The sequence below is a fragment of the Rhinatrema bivittatum genome, chromosome 2 (genome assembly GCF_901001135.1).
Source record: "Rhinatrema bivittatum chromosome 2, aRhiBiv1.1, whole genome shotgun sequence".
Lineage (NCBI taxonomy): Eukaryota > Metazoa > Chordata > Amphibia > Gymnophiona > Rhinatrematidae > Rhinatrema > Rhinatrema bivittatum.
Genome location: NC_042616.1, coordinates 200,257,399 through 200,275,688, shown reverse-complemented (window position 1 = coordinate 200,275,688; position 18,290 = coordinate 200,257,399). Strand labels below are relative to the sequence as shown.

General features: G+C 42.7%; 1 protein-coding gene across 7 annotated transcripts in view; it reads left to right on the top strand.

Moving 5' to 3' along the window:
- SNX13 (sorting nexin 13) overlaps positions 1 to 18,290 on the top strand; it is a 447,782-nt gene that overhangs the window by 215,661 nt on the left and 213,831 nt on the right. For all 7 annotated transcript variants that reach the window (XR_003854521.1, XR_003854523.1, XR_003854522.1 and 4 more), the window contains 3 exons: positions 6,498 to 6,581; positions 12,556 to 12,694; positions 16,226 to 16,314. Coding sequence is in view for 4 of the 7 variants with exons in the window: in XM_029589038.1 (XP_029444898.1) it covers positions 6,498 to 6,581; positions 12,556 to 12,694; positions 16,226 to 16,314 (312 nt within the window). In the remaining 3 variants the exon portion in view is untranslated. The remainder of the gene's footprint in view (positions 1 to 6,497; positions 6,582 to 12,555; positions 12,695 to 16,225; positions 16,315 to 18,290) is intronic.

Genomic DNA, 18,290 nt, shown 5'->3' with positions numbered 1-18,290 from the left:
GGCATCAACATGTGACGGGGCATCAGTGGTGCCATTGGCTGATCTGGTGCTCATCTACGGCTCCTCAGAGGAGGAAGCCCTGTTGAGGTCTAGGATGACACCGGGACCTGAACCCTTACGGCCAGTTAAGTCGGTGCTTATCCTGCTGGCTGGAGACTGAGTACCTAGGGCCCTTTCACCTCCTCCTGACAGTAAAGATGAGGAGGGCTCATATGATTCCTGAGGGAATGACTCATCCGATGTTTCTGACTGGCATCAGATGGTCTCGGATCTGTCTCCTCCCGCTGACAGAAGGAAGTCTCGTCCATAAGACCTCTCCTTTGCAGGCTTTGTTAATTGCGGAGGCCATCCCATTTCAGCTTCAGACTGAAGAGGATAACCCAACACAAGATGATGGATATTCTCTAGTATGTGAGCCTCCCAAGGAAATTGTGGCACTCCTAGTGCATGAAATCCTTGTGGGGTTGCTGAAGAGGATGTGGGAATATCCTCTAAGTTCCTTCTGTTAATAGGAAGGTGGATGCACTTTACCTCGCCCAGAAGACTCTCATATTCAACAAGCATCAGCTGCCACATCAACCTGTGGTGGTAGAATCCACTCTCAAAAGTCCAAGTACACTTGGACCCATTTCTTTAAGCCTCCAGGGAAGGATCAGAGGGCCATTGATGCTCTTGGGAGGAAGGTATTTCAGGGTGCCATGCTTACTGCCTGCATTGTGGCCTACCAGATCTACATGAGCCAATATATGCAAGACATTCTGAAGCAGGTGCAGGACGTGGCCGAGCAGCTGCCTTAGCAGCAGAATGACACTTTCCAGTCTCTGGTGCATTAGGGCCTGAGTGCGGAAAACATTGGGTCAGGTCGACCTACAATGTTTTCGAGATGGCATCGAGAGTCTCTACAGCTGGGATGGGAGCTCGCAGACTGTCCTTGCTGCAGGCATTCAATCTCTGTCAAGAAGTGCAGGAGCACTTCTTGACAGAGATTGAATGCCTGCAGAGATTGATGACGTGTCGTGCACTGGAGAGAACATCTTCGGAGATAAAGTGAAGAACATGGTGGATCAGATGCGCGAGCATTGTGCGACACTTCAATAGGCACTCCATCAGCACCCAGGACCTGTCGTCCTCAGCTAGAAGGTCTTTGAGGTTGGGCCAGAGGAAGTCTTTCTTCCGCTTGAGAAGATACCATCCTTTGCCTTCTTGACCCTGTCAGCAGCATTAGGATCCTCTCAGCCGTCCCAGGCGGCAGAGGGGCCCCAAAACCCCAGTTGATGCTCCAATCAACTCCTGGGACTGGATTTTTTCTAGATTATAGGGAACATAGCCAAGCCCACCGTACCCGAGTCAATAGCTTCCCTAGTCAGAAGGAGGTTTTAGTTCCACGCGACCCGGTATCCAGGGGGTTCTGTCCATCATCCATAGAGGGTACAAATTAAACCTTTTGTGTACTCCACCAAATTGACCCCTGAGTCTGTACTGGGGATTGGTAGCACATCAGGAGGTATTTCTCACTGAGCTGTTCTCCCTCTTAATGTCCAGGGCGATTGAGCCTGTTCCTGAGGGCGGGGATTCTACTCCTGGTACTTCCCTGATTCCATTTAGGTCTAAGGGCCTTGAATACATTTCTCAAAAAAGAAAAGTTCAAGATGATTTCCCTGGGCACTTTGATCCCCTTGTTGCAAAAATGAGTCTGGCTATGCTCCCTTGATCTGAAGGATGAGTACACTCACATGGAAATCTTTCACAGTCACCGGAAATCTCGTTGTGGTGGGACAGCAACACTTCCAGTACCGTGTTTTTCAAATTTGGGCTACTGTCAGTTCCACGTGTCTTCACAAAATGCCTAGCTGTGGTGGTGGTGCACCTGTGCAGACTGGGAATTCATGTCTTCCCTAATCTGGATGATTGGCTGGTCAAGAGCACCTCTCAGGCAGGAGCTGAGGAGTCCATGTGCTCGGCCATCTGGGTGTTGGAGTCACTAGAGTTCGTCATCAGCTACTCCAGGTCTCATCTCAGCCCGTCATCACAATTGGACTTCATATGAGCCCTACTGCCCCACAGCAGAGGACCATTACTTTGACAACCCTAATGGCAGAGATTCAGATGAGCCACTAGATATCAGCATGGCACATGTCAAGGCTGTTGGGTCACATGAGTACAACAGTTCATGTCACTCCCTTGGCATATTTACACATGCAAAAAGCCGAATGGACACTATGGTCCCAGTAGTGTCAAGCTGCTCAAGGGCTTTGGGACTGCATCCGAGTCACCTCATCTCTCTGGGACTCTTTGTCCTAATGGTGGAAGAATTCCAATCTGGAACAGGGCATCTCCTTTCAAAGTCATTGCATCCAAATTATACTAGGGTGGAGAACTCATGTAGATAGGTTCAGGTCCAAAGATCTCTTGTCTGTCCAGGGACAGCTATGTCATATCAACCTCCTGGAGCTCTGGGTGATGAGGTAAGAACATAAGAAATTGCCATGCTGGGTCAGACCAAGGGTCCATCAAGCCCAGCATCCTGTTTCCAACAGAGGCCAAAACCAGGCCACAAGAACCTGGCAATTACCCAAACACTAAGAAGAACCCATGCTACTGATGCAATTAATAGCAGTGGCTATTCCCTAAGTATAATTGATTAATAGCCATTAATGGACTTCTCCTCCAAGAACTTATCCAAACCTTTTTTGAACCCAGCTACACTAACTGCACTAACCACCTCCTCTGGCAACAAATTCCAGAGCTTTATTGTGCGTTGAGTGAAAAAGAATTTTCTCCGATTAGTCTTAAATGTGTTACTTGCTAACTTCATGGAATGCCCCCTAGTCCTTCTATTATTCGAAAGTGTAAATAACCGAGTCACATCTACTCGTTCAAGACCTCTCATGATCTTAAAGACCTCTATCATATCCCTCCTCAGCTGTCTCTTCTCCAAGCTGAACAGCCCTAACCTCTTCAGCCTTTCCTCATAGGGGAGCTGTTCCATCCCCTTTATCATTTTTGTTGCCCTTCTCTGTACCTTCTCCATCGCAACTATATCTTTTTTGAGATGCGGCGACCAGAATTGTACACAGTATTCAAGGTTCGGTCTCACCATGGAGCGTTACAGAGGCATTATGACATTTTCCGTTGTATTTATCACTCTGTGGGCTTTCAGAGATTGGCTGTCCAGCTAAATTATATTGAAACAGACTGGCAACCAGGTGTGATATGTCAAGCAGGGAGATATGGGCTCGTATCTCCTGTCGGGAAGCAGTTCAGATATAGTCATGGGCCCTCTCCCACGGGATGATGCTCAGGTTCATGTATCTGGCCAGTGCAGAGCATGCAATAGCGGACAGACTGAGTCTTTCTTTCTGACCCCATGTCTGGTCTCTGGACCAAGGTGTAGTGAATTGGATCTTCTGCCTATGGGGAAGCCTGGAGGTGGATATGTTCATTGTGCCTTGGAAAGGAAGGTTCCTAATTTCTGTTCCCTATAGAGGGACATATAACAAACCAACCTCAGATGCTTTTGCTCGCTATTGGGCCAACTCCACTGGTGACGAATACTTTGAAACTTTGTGATGACAAGGAGACTATGATTTTTACCGCCCCTCAGTGACCGAGACAGATCTGGTTTTCACTCCTCCAGGAGATGTCCATCAGGAAACCGATGAGGCTGGGCACTGTCCTACATCTCATCACCCAGGATCAAAGCAGGTTGTGGCATCACAACCTTCAGGACCTATTGCTATAGCCTGGATGTTGAGAGCCTGAGGCTATGTCTTGGATCCTGGTAACTTCCAGAATCCCTTCCACTAGGAAATCCTGTGCACTGAAGGTGGAGTAGGTTTTCCGTTTGGTGTGAGCAGAAGGCTCTAGATCCCTTCTCTTGCTCAACACAAATTGCTTGACTATCTTTACACCTTTTGGAGATTGGTGTAGAAGGTAAGCCCATCTCCATACAGCCTACAATTGTACAGTTCATGCAAGTTCTGCTTCAGTTGAAACCTCCTGTAAGGCCTCCCGCAGTATCCTTTTTAGCTCAGCTGATGAAAGCTCCATTCGAGCCTCTGTGCTCCTGTGACCTGAAGTACCTGACCTGAAAGTTATTATTTTTGGTGGTGGTCACTTCAGCTCGCAATGTCAATGAGCTTCAGGCCTTAATGACATCCACCTTACACAAAACTTTTCCACGATAGGGTAGTCTTGCGCATGCACCCTAAGTTTCTTCCTAAGGCGGTGTTGGACTTCCATCTTAACCAGTCTATCGTCCTGCCAACTTTCTTTCCCAGGACCCATTTTCATCAAGGCAAATGAGATCTGCACAGTTTGGACTATGTTCTTTCACCTTAGATTGATGGACTCTGTAACAGGGTACCATCAAGCTAGGCTGAGATAGTACAAAATTTCATCTTTCTGAAGCTTTCCTCACTCCAAATGACGTCAAATCTTCACCAAGATGTACTGGGCTGTTCATATGTCTCACTCTACATGAGAAACTAGCCCCTAAACCACCACCAACACCTCACCTCTACCTATTAGATGGCCCTCCTATAGAGATATAAATAGTTGCACACTGTGAGGGCCTCCCCAGAGGCTCTCTCACTCTCTCTCACTCTTTCTCTCTCCACTACCTTCTCCTCTTTCCCCCTCTCCTAAATTTATCGTGAATTGCGATATGGCCATTTCAGACATGTCGCACAGCCTAATGCCTGGAAAAACCTTATCCCACAATAAAAGACTTGAGTGGAAAAATAATTGAAGATGGATAGTGGCATATGGATACAAGCAAGGAACTCACTGACAATTACCAGGAAATTGATCTTGAAACTATGTGTAAATATTCCTTATTTTTCTTAGGAAGCGTCCTTGTCCTGTTTAATTTTACATATTTCCGTTGGTATTCTTGAAGTGCACGTATCTCAGAAATCATTTTCAGTCCTTAGTACCCTTCAGTCACTAGCTATTATAAATGATATATGAACAGATATGAAATTAAGTGAACGAGTCAGTTTGGTTGAGGGTTGTGCTGAAAATATAAATGTTGCTTTACTGTTATTGGTAAATAGCTTAATTTATTACCTGAGTACATGAGTGTACTGACTTGTTAAACTTTAGTTGACACTTTATGTCTACGTATTCATTAGAATCACTAATAAAAAAAGGAAATAGAAGTTTGCTAGCTAACAAAAAATGCACTTGAAACAGAGCATGGTGACTGGCTTGATTAAAATTATGCAATCTTCTATTTTGTTAGGGTTTTTTTTTTTTTTTAGATATTGTAACAGGAAAATACTAATAGAAACAAAGATTTGCTTTATTGAAAACCTGTTCTAATATTGAAAATTGGAGATCTATGGATTTTGCACTCTGGTGCCAAGAGTTTGTCCTCTGTGTAATTACAATTCCACATCTATATTTGTGTGGATGGTGAGATGTCTTCCACAGATAGTGGGGATAGACTTAAAGATCTAAACATGTAAACCCTAGAGGAAAGGCCAGATAGGGGAAATATGATAAAGATATTTAAATATCTCTAAGGTTTCCATGCACAGGAGGCAAGCTTCTTTCAATGGAAAGGAGTCTCTAGAACCACGGGGTCATGGGATGAGAGTGAAAGGGGGTAGACTTAGGAGTAATCTTAGGAAGTGTGTGTGTGTATATATATATATATATATATATATATATATATATATTTTTTTTTACAGAGAGGAGAGTGGGTGCATGGAACAGTCTCCCAGTGGAGACAAAAACTGTATCTGAATTCACCACCAACCTCACCCCCTTCCCTTCATCTCTCCCACTGTTAATTTATGCAAATATGTTTTAATTGTATATTCTCTGTTTGATTTTTGTAAACCGTTATGATGGCTGCACCGAATGACGGTATATAAAACTGAACAAATAAATAAGAAAGTATAGGATAAATACAGGGAATCTCTGAGGAAATGATGGGAATTGTAAGGGCTACATAAATTGGACAGATGGGCAGATTAGATGGGCCATATGATCTTTTTCTGCTGTTATGTTTCTAAATAGACACAAACCTTGGCAAGAATAGCCATGAGAGCAGCTTGCAAGAAATATTGTGATGGCATATTTAATAATCTAAAATAGTATTTATTCCGAATTATTATTATTGTAAATACATTGCAACAGCCTATTGTTACAGCCCCTAGGAAAGTGGATCTACTGATTTAAAGTTTGGGTACAGTGCCCCCGTGTGTTAAATACTGTAATGGTACTTTTTTTTGGTGTTTAGCACATTTCATAAACTGAAATTGCTCCATGATCTGCTCAAAATCTGCTTTATTATTTATTTATTTATTTATTTATTTATTTAACATTTTTATATACCGAAATTCATGTAGCAAAAGTTACATATCAATTATGTGACTATAAGTTGTGTACAGATGAAGGTATAGGAGAATTGACTTCTAGACTTCCATAGGCAGAGCTAGATAAATATAAGGTTGTATTGTTTATGATTGTTAAATTTCTTATTTTAGGAAATCCTTGCACGAGGAATTCTTCTTCCTTTAATAAACCAACTCAGTGATCCTGATTATATTAATCAATATGTCATTTGGATGGTAAGTTTGTATTGCATAGATTGTTTGCAGAATATTTTTATATGAACCTAGATATGCCTGTGCTATAGTATCTTTGATCGCTGTATATTGTGGTATATTTACACTAAAAATTCATCTGGTTAGTTTCATAGTTTAACAGTCATTACTGTTACATTTAGTAGCAAATATTGTGAACAGTAAGTATGTGCTTGGCTGCAGATGCGGTTCTTTTGACAAAGTATGTGTATTGGTTTTATTGGCAAAATTAAAAATAAACTGCATACAGTATCTAAACTGCATACAGTATCAGAGCATATTAAGAGAAACAAAACTTCACATATCCATGGAGACACATGGAACACATGTTTGAAATTACTTCTCTGTGATTTGATGTTTTTATCTGTATCAACAAGATTGTAATTTTTGCAACATTAGCTAGTTAATTCACAGTTTGAAGTCAGTGATGTGATTTCTTCATTGATCAGTTATCTAGTCAACCTCTCCCTATCAGAAGGTCTTGTTCTTGGCTTGCTGAAATTGGCTGCTGTTTGACCACTTTTGATAAAACCAGATCTTGATCAAACTGATCTGTTAAACTTTAGACCCATTTCCTCTTTGTCATTTTTGATAAAAATCCTGGAATCCTGTTCAGCGCCCGCTTTCTATGCGCCTTTATTGCATTGGCTTATCTATCTTGTTAACTTAAGAGAACTTGGCATCTTGGGTCCAGTATTTAGGTGGTTTCAGTCTTATATTCAAAACAGGAATCAACAAGTTTGGAGTAACGAGAAAAAGTCAAACTGGTATCCCATGATTTTGAGAGGCCCTCAGGGGTCAGCCTTGTCTATTTTGCTTTTTAACATCTATTTAGCTCCTATTTGTTATCATCTCACTGGTCTCTGGGAGGTCTTCCAAATCTATATAATTGATATACCCGCTGGGGTAGATTTTATAAATTTACGCAAGCGCGTACTTTTGTTCGCGCACCAGGCGCGAACAAAAGTAAGCTGGATTTTATAAGATACGCGCGTAGCCTATAAAATCTGTGGTCAGCGCGCACAAGGGGGTGCACATTTGTGCAACTTGCGCGCGCCGAGCCCAGCGCGCGCTGCCTGTTCCCTCCAAGGCCGCTCCGAAATTGGAGCGGCCTCGGAGGGAACTTTCTTTCCACCCCCCCGCACCTTCCCCTACCTAACCCACCCCCCCGGCCCTATCTAAACCCCCCCCCCCACCACCTTTGTTGGCAGATTTAGGCCTGCTGAAAGTAGGCCTAAATCTGCGCGCGCCAGCGGGCTGCTGGCGCGCCATCACCTGACCTGGGGGCTGGTCCGGAGGCCTCGACCACGCCCCCGGGCTGGCGTCACGCCCCCCGGGCCGGCACCACGCCCTCGGTCCTGCCCCGAACCGCCCCCTGACCCCGGACACACCCCCTCCCCTTTTACGAAGCCCTGGGACTTGCGCGCGACCCGGGGCTGTGCGCGCGCCGGCGGCCTATGCAAAATAGGTGCGCTGGCGCACGAGTTCCCTGCGCGCGTAAATCCGGCTGGATTTACGCGCGCAGGGCTTTTAAAATCCGGCCCCTTTTGTTACCTATTGAAGACTCATGGTTTGAAACCTCAAAAAGGGTCTTTTCATCCAGTACAGCCATCAAATCCTGGCTTATTTGTTTAAAATATATTTATTTATATATTTATTTAGTGCCTATCTACAATTCTAGGTGATTTACAATAAACATAAATAATCTAATATAAACATCAATAACATATCAAAACAACAACACAAATTAAATTAATAAAACATATAAAGCTACTCAATAAATGGGACACTAAAATCATGAATAGCATGATTATGCATATAGTAAGAGAGTCTTAACCTCTTTCAGAATGCTGTTCAAACTTCTTCGTTTTTCCATTGTTAGAATCTTATAGCTGAGAAGCCTATGCAAATAAATAGGCCTTTAACATCGTTCCAGAAACTGTTAAGACTGTTTTATTTTTTAGTTGCTGGGACAATGCATTCCACAATATTGGCCCCTGAACATAAAAATGACATTCCCTAGACTCTTCCAGATGCACATGCTTAAAAGAAGGAAATAAGTTCAATTGGGATCCTGACCCGAGGGTTCTGGCTGGACAATACAGCTTAAGAGTAGCGTTCATACTATGAGATGCGATACTTTTCACTTAATTGTATACTAACATTAAAACTCTAAACTTAACCCGCCAAGCCACAGGAAGCCAATGGTGAAAACAGGTTATGTCTTAATTTATGAAAAACTGAATTTGTACTTCTCCAACACTATGATACTTTTCCAAGACAAGTATCCATTTCACTTGATTGGGAATGCAATGAAATCAAGTTCCTAGGCAAGAATCATTGGCGTCATCATTGACTCGGCATTCTTTTATTCCTCAAATTAGAGCCATAATAAAGTTGGGCTTTTATAAGCTCCGGTTATAATCCCATTTAAACCTTTGTTACATCCAAGTGATTTTCATACTGTTCAGTTGATAATTATGCCCATTATTGATTATTGCAACAGTTTGTACTTAGGCCTTCCCTTGACTAATATAAAGCCAATACAGCTTTTACAGAATGCAGCATCCCGGTTAATCTCTGATCTTTCCATATGTGATCACATATCACCTGTACTAGTGGATCTTCATTGGCTTCCAGTTCAATCAAGGATCAATTATAAAATTGCTGGTGCAGAATTTCCTCAACCATCCTGCCACTCCGTGGATTTCTGCAGTATTCAAGCCTTATTGCCCTGTAAGAGCCCTGTGCTCTTCCCAAAAGTCTTTATTAGAAATTCCTTTGGCACAACAAGTTTGATAAGATGAAATCTGCTGCTCCGAATTATTGGAATCACTCACCAGGAATTACACTTGATCCAATGCACTTTTTAGAAAACAAAAACATTCCTCTACATAAGGCTTTTTCCTCAAATCTATTGTCTATTTTCACTTCTAAACTCATCAGAATTTGTTTATTATAAATCTATGGTGTATTATTTATTATTGAATTTATGAGAATGTTTTTATCTTTTGATGTTTCAATTTGGTTTTCATATGTCTTGATCACACTTGTTCTATTGCTTTTATTCAAGTTGTTGTATTTGCCTTATGTTAAAGCATGTGTTTACAATTGTGTATGTTCCCTTTGTTAACTGCTTAGGGTCTTTGACATAAGATACATAGAAATAAACAATAACATAAGTAACATGAAGTATTATGATATTGATGAGGCTCACTCATCTGACAGATAGGTATACTATACTAAATGTACCAGTGAACATTTTTGCACTCATTATGCTGTGTAGCAGCCACATGTATGTAAAATGACACAACTGCTTGATAAAGCGATATTCTCAGCAGCAGTCATGGAAAAAGCTAGAGATAGGGTAAAGTTGAGGTCTCTGCATCTTTTCCAGGCTACAGGAACAGCTCATTGTCAATTTACTATTGTATTAGAAAAATCACTTTTTAAGCCAGCAGCTTCTCTTTCTCTGTGTAAAAATTAATTTTGCAGTGTGTTGGAGGTTGAGAAAGGAATAGGAAACACAAGCATTGCCTTTATCTGCTTTTTTTTTTAAATAAAAGGGCCCCTAAAGTTATATTTGAATCTTCCAGGTAAGCATTGAATTGGATCAGAGAAGATGTCAAACAGTAGACTGGGGCATCTCCCCCTGTCTCAGAAGTGAACAAAGTTTTTTTATGCCAGGGCCACATTACAGTTTCTTAGCCACACTGGAGTGGGGGGTGGGGTTCCCGCTCTACCCCCTTTCCTTAGTGGGCTGAGCCTCAAGGTGTGACCCCCCTCTCTCCCCTTCCCTCTCCCTATCTTTCCTTGGCTGGGCTGAGCCCCACCCACCCTCTGCCTTGGTGAGTGAGTAGTAGCTGTCAGAGAAGTTGCTGCTTTAACCACAGGAAGCCAGTTCCTGCGTACTGGAAGGGGCCCAGGGAGGCTGGAGAGGCAGAGCTAAAAGAGAGAAGCTGTACCCAAGCTGTTGAACTCTCCCAGTGCCAGGTGTGAATGGCAAGATATTCGCCCAAGGCATGAGCCAGCTGGGAAGAAAGTGGCTGCCCTTAGGTAAAAAAGCTGAGATCAGCCAAACTTGCATCGTGCAGCAGCAGGAAGTGCAGAGGGGAATCCTCTTGCAGGTCCTCCAGGTATAGCCAAAGCTTCCGGCCTGCCTCTGCTACAGAAATGGATGTTATCAAAGGAGACCTGTGGAAGCTGTTGTATGATCAAAAGAGAACCGCTGCAGGCGTATGATTGTCTCATTCAGTGCTGGCGGGCTGGACATACTCATAGGGCTTCTCTTTGGTTCTGAAATGCCTCAGAGGAGCAGGGGGCGTTTTGGCCACACCACCTGCTCTTCTCAGTCTACTTGAATGTATTTACAACTCTGGTTTTCCTCTGTGGACATAATGGCAACTTAAAAAAGGTATGTAGGCCAAAGGAATGATGATGTTGGGTTGGTTCTGGCCTGCATTCCTTAGTTTGCCCATCTCTGACCTATCTCGTTAGAGGCTGAATTTTCTATTGATATCTTTAGAAATGGCACAGGATGACAGACTTGGTTATATAGGAGAGGGTAAACAGGAAACAAGTAATGCAGAAGGAGATGAGCAGGAAACTCCAAGGGTCTTTGTATGTTACTTTCCAAGAGCATAATTAATTGCATAATTAATTCTGATTTTAACTTTGTCAGTTTAATGTTTTCTTGTCCCATTCTCCTAGTCTGTTGTTCATTGCAACTTGAATGTTTGCTGTGGGGAGGAGATACTGCTGCTGTAAAACTATTTTCAGTATAGAAGGTAGAACATGCAGATTGCATTTCTTCTGGGTACATAATACCACTATTGTTTTATTTTTTTCAAAAAAGGAAAATAATTTACTTTATTTATACTACAGAATGTCACTACCCCATAAAGCCCAATACAACATCTCACAATATACAGCTCACAACATTAAACCTATAATGTACAATGTTCAATTTAAAATGTTCCATGTAAAATGTTCCATGTAAAAATACAATGCAAAATGTTCATTGTAAAATGTCACAAATCTCAATGCAAAAATGTTAAAAAATGTAAAATGTTTATTCGTAAATGACACAACACTCCATTGTAAAACAAGAAGTCCACTGTGACAGACTCCTCTGTCTCCAATGTAAACTGGTGTGATATGTCCGATGAACATCGGTATAGGAAAACAAACAAATAAATAATAAAGAAATTGGTCACACTATATTTGATTTCTGTACTTATGAAAAGGTACTATTTTCTTTTTGTACAACATAAGGGCTGGATTTTAAAACCTCTATGTTTGTAAATCGGGTCATGCGTGCGGGGCCTATTTTATAAAGGCCCAGCAATGCGCATAAAGCCCCGGGACGTGTCTAACGCCCGAGGCTTTAAAAAAGGGGCGGGGTGGGACAGGGCGGGGCGGTGCCAGAGGCCTCCAGCACAGTGGCCATTTGCCGCTGTGCTGGGGGATCACGTGCCGGCAGGCTTCCGGGGCGCACAATTTGCACTTGCCCGGAGGTAGGCGCAAAAGATAAGATAGAGGTCGGGTGGGGGCTTAGAATAAGGCTAGGGGGTGGAAAGGTTAGGGGAAGGGGTGGGAAGGTTAGAATAGGGGGTTGGAACGGGGGAAGGCCATGGGCGTTAGCGCGCGTGCAAGATGCACTAGTGTGCACCCCCTTGCGCGCCGACCCCCGATTTTATAACGTGCGCTGGGTAGCACGTGCACATGTACGTCCGCGCGTATGTTTTAAAATTTACCCCTAAATGTATTAAGTATAGATTGCTTTGCACAGTTTAAATTTGATTTATAAGTTGGACAATTTTAGTGCACCTTACACTGAGTTGTGGAAAAAACACCCTGCGCCTCTTCTTTCTTACGGTTCAGCTTTAAATTGTGGGATCAATGGGCTTTTCCTTATGAGTTATAGTTAAGTTTCTGTTACGTTTCAATTTGTTTCTAGATTCATGATTCCAATTACAACTATGAGGCCTTTATGAATATTATTAAATTAAGTGACAATATAGGAGAACTGGAAGCTGTGAGGGACAAGGCAGCAGAAGAATTGCAATATCTTCGTTCCTTAGACACAGCAGGTGATGGTAAGCTACAGACTTTCACATTATAATGAAATTATGCCTGCTTTAACTGCACTTTACAAAATAGTATCTGTGTAACAGCTCTCCTGATTGATCAATTTTTTTTCCATCAATAAGTAGGCTAACTTAGCCATTACATGTGGGTGGTGTCACCCAGTGGCAGTAACCGGACTCATCTCTCCAAGCTGTGGAGCTTTAAACTGTACTGAACATATGCAGGTGTTGCCTCATAAGCCGCCTCAGTAATTTTTTGTCTGAGCTAAAGCACGGTCTGTCCTTCCATGTATTACTTCAAGCATTTTTTTTTTGCTTCAGAAATTTTTCCTGCTACTTTTGTAGCCACATCAACAGCACTTTTCAGTGCCAACAAAAAAAAAAAAAAAGCGTGAGAAGGAACTGTGAGAGGGATCCTTTCCTTCACACAAAATGTCCTCCCACAAGAAAGTTGAATATGATGAATGGATTTAAGAGCTGCCCACATGGAAAAATGATGTCCCTCACTGACTGGCACGAACCCTGCTACTGTTGCCTTGGATCAGATCATGACTAGAAGAAATGAGATGCCTGCAGACATATGTCCTCGTTCCTCCAGCATTCTAGTGCTATATGCATGGAAAAACTGTGAAAATCTCTCAGGAGTAGCAGTCAGTCTTCCTCCCACAATGCAGTATCATTTGCTTTCTCAGGAAAACATACAAGTCGGAGCCAGTCCAAAACTCCTCGTCCCACTAAGGCTGAGACTGCAGGGTCGAGTTGAATTGCCTGGAAGTCATCTAGGCCTAAGCGACATCACTCTCTCAAGCTGACCCCCTGCTGGGTTGAAGAAACACAAGCATCATGGTGCATGGATGCTGACACTGGCACAGCAACCTTTTTCAGCACTGCTGATGCAGGCACCTTCTCAACAGAGTGTGTCAAATCATCGATGCATGCTTGCACTGCATTGATGCTTTCAATGCACAATGCCATGAAACACTTGAAACACGGTGCACCTAAACATCTGAAACCATTGATGCACTTGATATATGGTGCACTGAAGCACCTGAGCTATGGTATATCGATATACCCCAGTGCATTCAGTGTCTACTGCACTGGCACAACCTATACAGGTGCACCACCCATTGATGCATGTTGTATTGATACAGATCATGCTGATGCATTCCAATCACATTCATTCTTCCAATGCAGCAATGTCTTCTCCTCCTCATGTACCAGTGCACCTGATGCAGGCCACTATACATTTGCACAATTTGCTCCATGAGGCACCCCATCAGTCCTTGAGCATAAATGACGCTAATATCGTATCCTTATTACCTAGAGATTTGATGTCTCCATCCTGGAATCCAAGGGGTTTTCCAACCCAGAATTTCTCCAGTCATCCACAGTCTGGGGGTGAAGAAGTCCGATTGCCTTTACCTCATTTAGTTAGGAGACTACATCCCTAAATTGCATCTGTGTAATACCTCTCCCTCAATTCTTTTTTTGACCCAGTAGTTCCTCCTTTCTCCTTTGTCTTCTAACTCAGTAGGAGCCGGTGCTGGGATTCTGGTACCATGATCCTTCATTCAAAACTACTGAGGAATTCTGGCCCTGTTTGAGTGCTTGATTTTTAGATAAAAAGATGGTATGCTGGAGGGAGAGGGGAACTTTATCTCACACACACTCTCTTTCTCTCACACGCTGTCATTTTCTCTCTCTCTTACTCTTTGGGACAATGGAAGACCTGGAGGTAAGGAAGAGAGCAGAGAGAATGGAGCCCTTTGTTTAACCTTGTGGTTCTCCATCCCCAAACGCTCCTTGATTTCCCCAATGATCCATGAGCCCTTCAGCCTCACCCTGATCCTCCCCCCCCCCCCAGTGGTCCTTGAGCTAAAGCCCACTCCTCTAGAGATGAAGTCATCCTTTCTCCTGAGAAAATCCCTCCCTCCCTCTGTCCTGCTGGCCAGAAAGTGATTGCACAAGCAACAGGAGTTGCTGAAGCTCCCACTCCTTAATCAAACTCATAGGTCTCCTCTTTGGTTCCGAAATGCCTCTGGGTTAGAGGAGCAGGGGGCATTTTGGCCACACCACCTGCTCTTCTCAGTCTCCTTGAGTGTGGAAGGGGGGCCAGAATGTGTTTACAACTCTGGTTTTCCTCTGTGGCCTAAAATCTTCATGCACCACTGGCTCGTGGCTGGAGTCCAGAAATTACAAATGCTGCAATCTCTGCTCATAATATTGGCTCTGCTCTGTCACCACAGAGGCTGCAGACTACCTGCACATGCAAATTTTTACCCATGTTACTGGTTTTCCTTTGTTGCTTCTGGGGACAGGGGGGCGTAACTGATCCCTTTTGTCATCTTGACTTTGTATTCTTGTGCCCCATCCCTGAAAGGGATCATTGTCCACTGCGTGCTTCCTCGAGGGTTGCAAGTAATTATCTGTGTCTTTGATGCTGCTCATTTCCTTAGGAGGGAGGAGCATGCCATGATGGGGAGCTGAAAGTCATCTGTGCTTCTGGCTGTCCTTTGTTTCCTTAGAGAACAAAGCAGAACTCATCCATGCTGTGGCCATTGGTCAAGGCTATGAAAAGAGTTGGTGAAATGGCATTATGGGTGGTTGCACCAAAAATTAAGCCTTGCCTATTTTAATTGGCCCACTGTACCACTGGTTCTAGTCTGGTAATTGCAGGAATGGTACTGAGTCTGAGAGCCATGCACCAGGGGCCCTTCTGGAACCCTGTATCATTGGTTCTAAATGCCAATCGGAGTCACCCATAACTCCCATCCTGCTCATAGGCTATGAATGCTGCCTCTGCATCATCTCCAGTTGCCCTGGGGTATTGAAGTCCCAATTCAGGAATTGAACTGGGGACCTTGCACTTGGCATTGCATAGCATTGCTACAGAGCCACCGGGTTAGCCCCTGATCAATCAGTTCTTAAATGGAGTCCATAGGCTGATGCATGTCCAGAATAACTAATTATACTGCCCACAGTATAAAGATCACTTGTTCATTTTTTTCCCAGTCCCTACTGCCACCATATAAATAATTCCAAGTGCTACCTCCTATTAACGTTATGGTATTTGTGAGCTATCAGTAACCCCATTATAACACCCTCAGTTTTGAATCTTGTAAGATATTGTTTTGTATCATGTTAATACAAATGGGGAGAAAATATCATGTTACCTATTCCCTATTTTATGTCTTTGTTTTTCACATTTGTCTAATTTTAGTATAGTTGAAATTATGCAAAACTTTATACATTGAGTAACAATTGAAAATCGTTCACAATTTTTAATATTAAATTAAAAATGTCAGAATTAAAAGTTCCGTGCTCAATATTTCAGAAGTGTACCATTAATAATACTCATTGTCATTTTAAAGTTGTAATGCAAAGTTGTTTAAAATCTTTAATAAACTTATTTTATTGCCATTCCCCACCCCCACCTCCCCAGAGGGAATTCTACACCAAACTCAAAGAACATATATTTCTTTTAAATGAATATGATATAATTACAGCTCTGAAAGATGTTTGTGATTATTTTACTTTCAGATATCAACACTATAAAAAATCAAATAAACAGCTTATTGTTTGTGAAGAAAGTATGTGAAACCAGAATGCAGAGATTGCAGTCAGGAAAAGTAAGTGCTGTTTTGCATCTATAATAAAGGTTTTGGAGTGCAGGTACTGGGTAATCAAAGAAGGTTTTGTTCATGTCATCCATAACTGTTTTATTTTTAGCTTAAGAATTCTTGCAGCCTTGAGCTGGTGTTTTCATCTATATTGCTTTAAGAAGAGATGTGGGTTTGTCAAGTCAACATCTGGATATTCATGGAAGCACACAAAATGTTGAGAAATAAAGACCACCAGTCCCATGTAGTCTGCTCATTCTTAATGCACTACTACAGAGCCTGCCGAATCTCAGACTTTACTTTTCACATCCTTGCTTCTGAGGATTCTTTGTGCTTATTCCATGTTTTCTTGACTTTTGTTACTGTTTTGGCCTCCACTGTGAGGCTGTTTCATGCACTGGTTTCTCTAGACAGAATTAGTTGGAAGAGGCCAAAGTGATATTTCCACACATCATGCCCATCCCCATAGCAAGGTGCCCTGCCTTTAAACTGGCTAAAAAAGAAACAACAAGAAAATGTCCCAAGAACCTTCTGCAAAATAAAAAAAAAAAAAAGCCAGTTTCATTGTCCCAATAAAACTGTTATTAAGATTTGATAGCCTCATTCACCAGTTCTTCAATGTGGATATGAGACTGAAGTCTGGAGTCTATGCATGAAGGGACAGAATCTGAATACGAACCCTACACCTCTACATCCTTAGCAATTTCTCCTACAATGGACCTTGGATTGTTCCCCTTACAACTCACCATCCAAAGTAAAATTTTCAAATTCTGGTGTCGCCTCAATAACGGCAACACAAACAACAACAAACAACTTCCATTGCAAGATACTTAATGAAGTAACACACAATCCCGCAGAACTCGGAACCTGTGTAGCCACCCTGACATACTATAACAGCACCAACTCACAGAATTAAAACAGCAACTACCCTTCCTAAGGAAAGACAACAATGCAATATTATACCAATTCTGGAACAACAATAAATCTCCTATGAGGAAAACACATCAAGCTGAACTGCAACAGATTCTTACAGAAGCTACATATTAGCAGGATATCTCACCTTGGACACACCTGCAGAACACATACAGACCCTCACCAAATATAGAATAAAGTGATCATGAAGTAGAAACAGAAACTGAATTGGAAACTACGACAAGCTAGGCTTTGTATGTAGGGCAACAATGGATAAACAGAAATATCACTATTTCTCATCAAACAATAAAATCGAGAAATATAAAATTCAATCATAATAGTAAAACAACACTCAGAAAAATATTTCAAACCAAATGATGAACAAAAGATCAAACATATCCCAAATGCCAATAAAATATTTCAAAACAGCAGACAAACACCACACAATATTTAAAATAAATAAGGATTAATAAAAAAACAAAAAACTCCCTCTCTCCATCCCTGTGACATTCTGATAACCAAATGCCCTGAGATTGTCTTGGATTAGTGGGAGGGAGAGAGGAAGGGAATAGAACACACTCACTGCCTCCCTCTCTCTCCCACACACACATACACGTGCAGGCACAGAGGCACACACACACACTCACACACTCTGTGACTCTTCTTTAGGTGCCAGCGAGTCTTCCCTCTAGTTGGCTGCCATGGGGTGGGCTCTGCAGCGACCTGCCAGACATTTGATCGGTTTTATATATAAACAGTAAGGGGCAGATTTTCAAAGCCCTACGCGTGCCAGGCCTAAAGCCCCGGGATGCGTGTACATCCCGGGACTTGAAAAAATGGGCAGTCCGTGGGCGGGGCATGGCCAGAGGCATCTCCACAGTCACTGGGCCAGGGGATCGCGCGCCGGAAGTCAGCCAGTGCGTGCAAGTATGCCTGCCTCTGGCAGGCGTAACTTGTGAAATAAAGGTACGTTTTTGGTTTTTTTTCGGGCTGGGGGGCGGGACAGGTAGGAGGAAGGAACGGGGAAAGCCAGCTGGTCTCCCAGAGGGCTCGGCGCGCAAGGTGCACTAGTA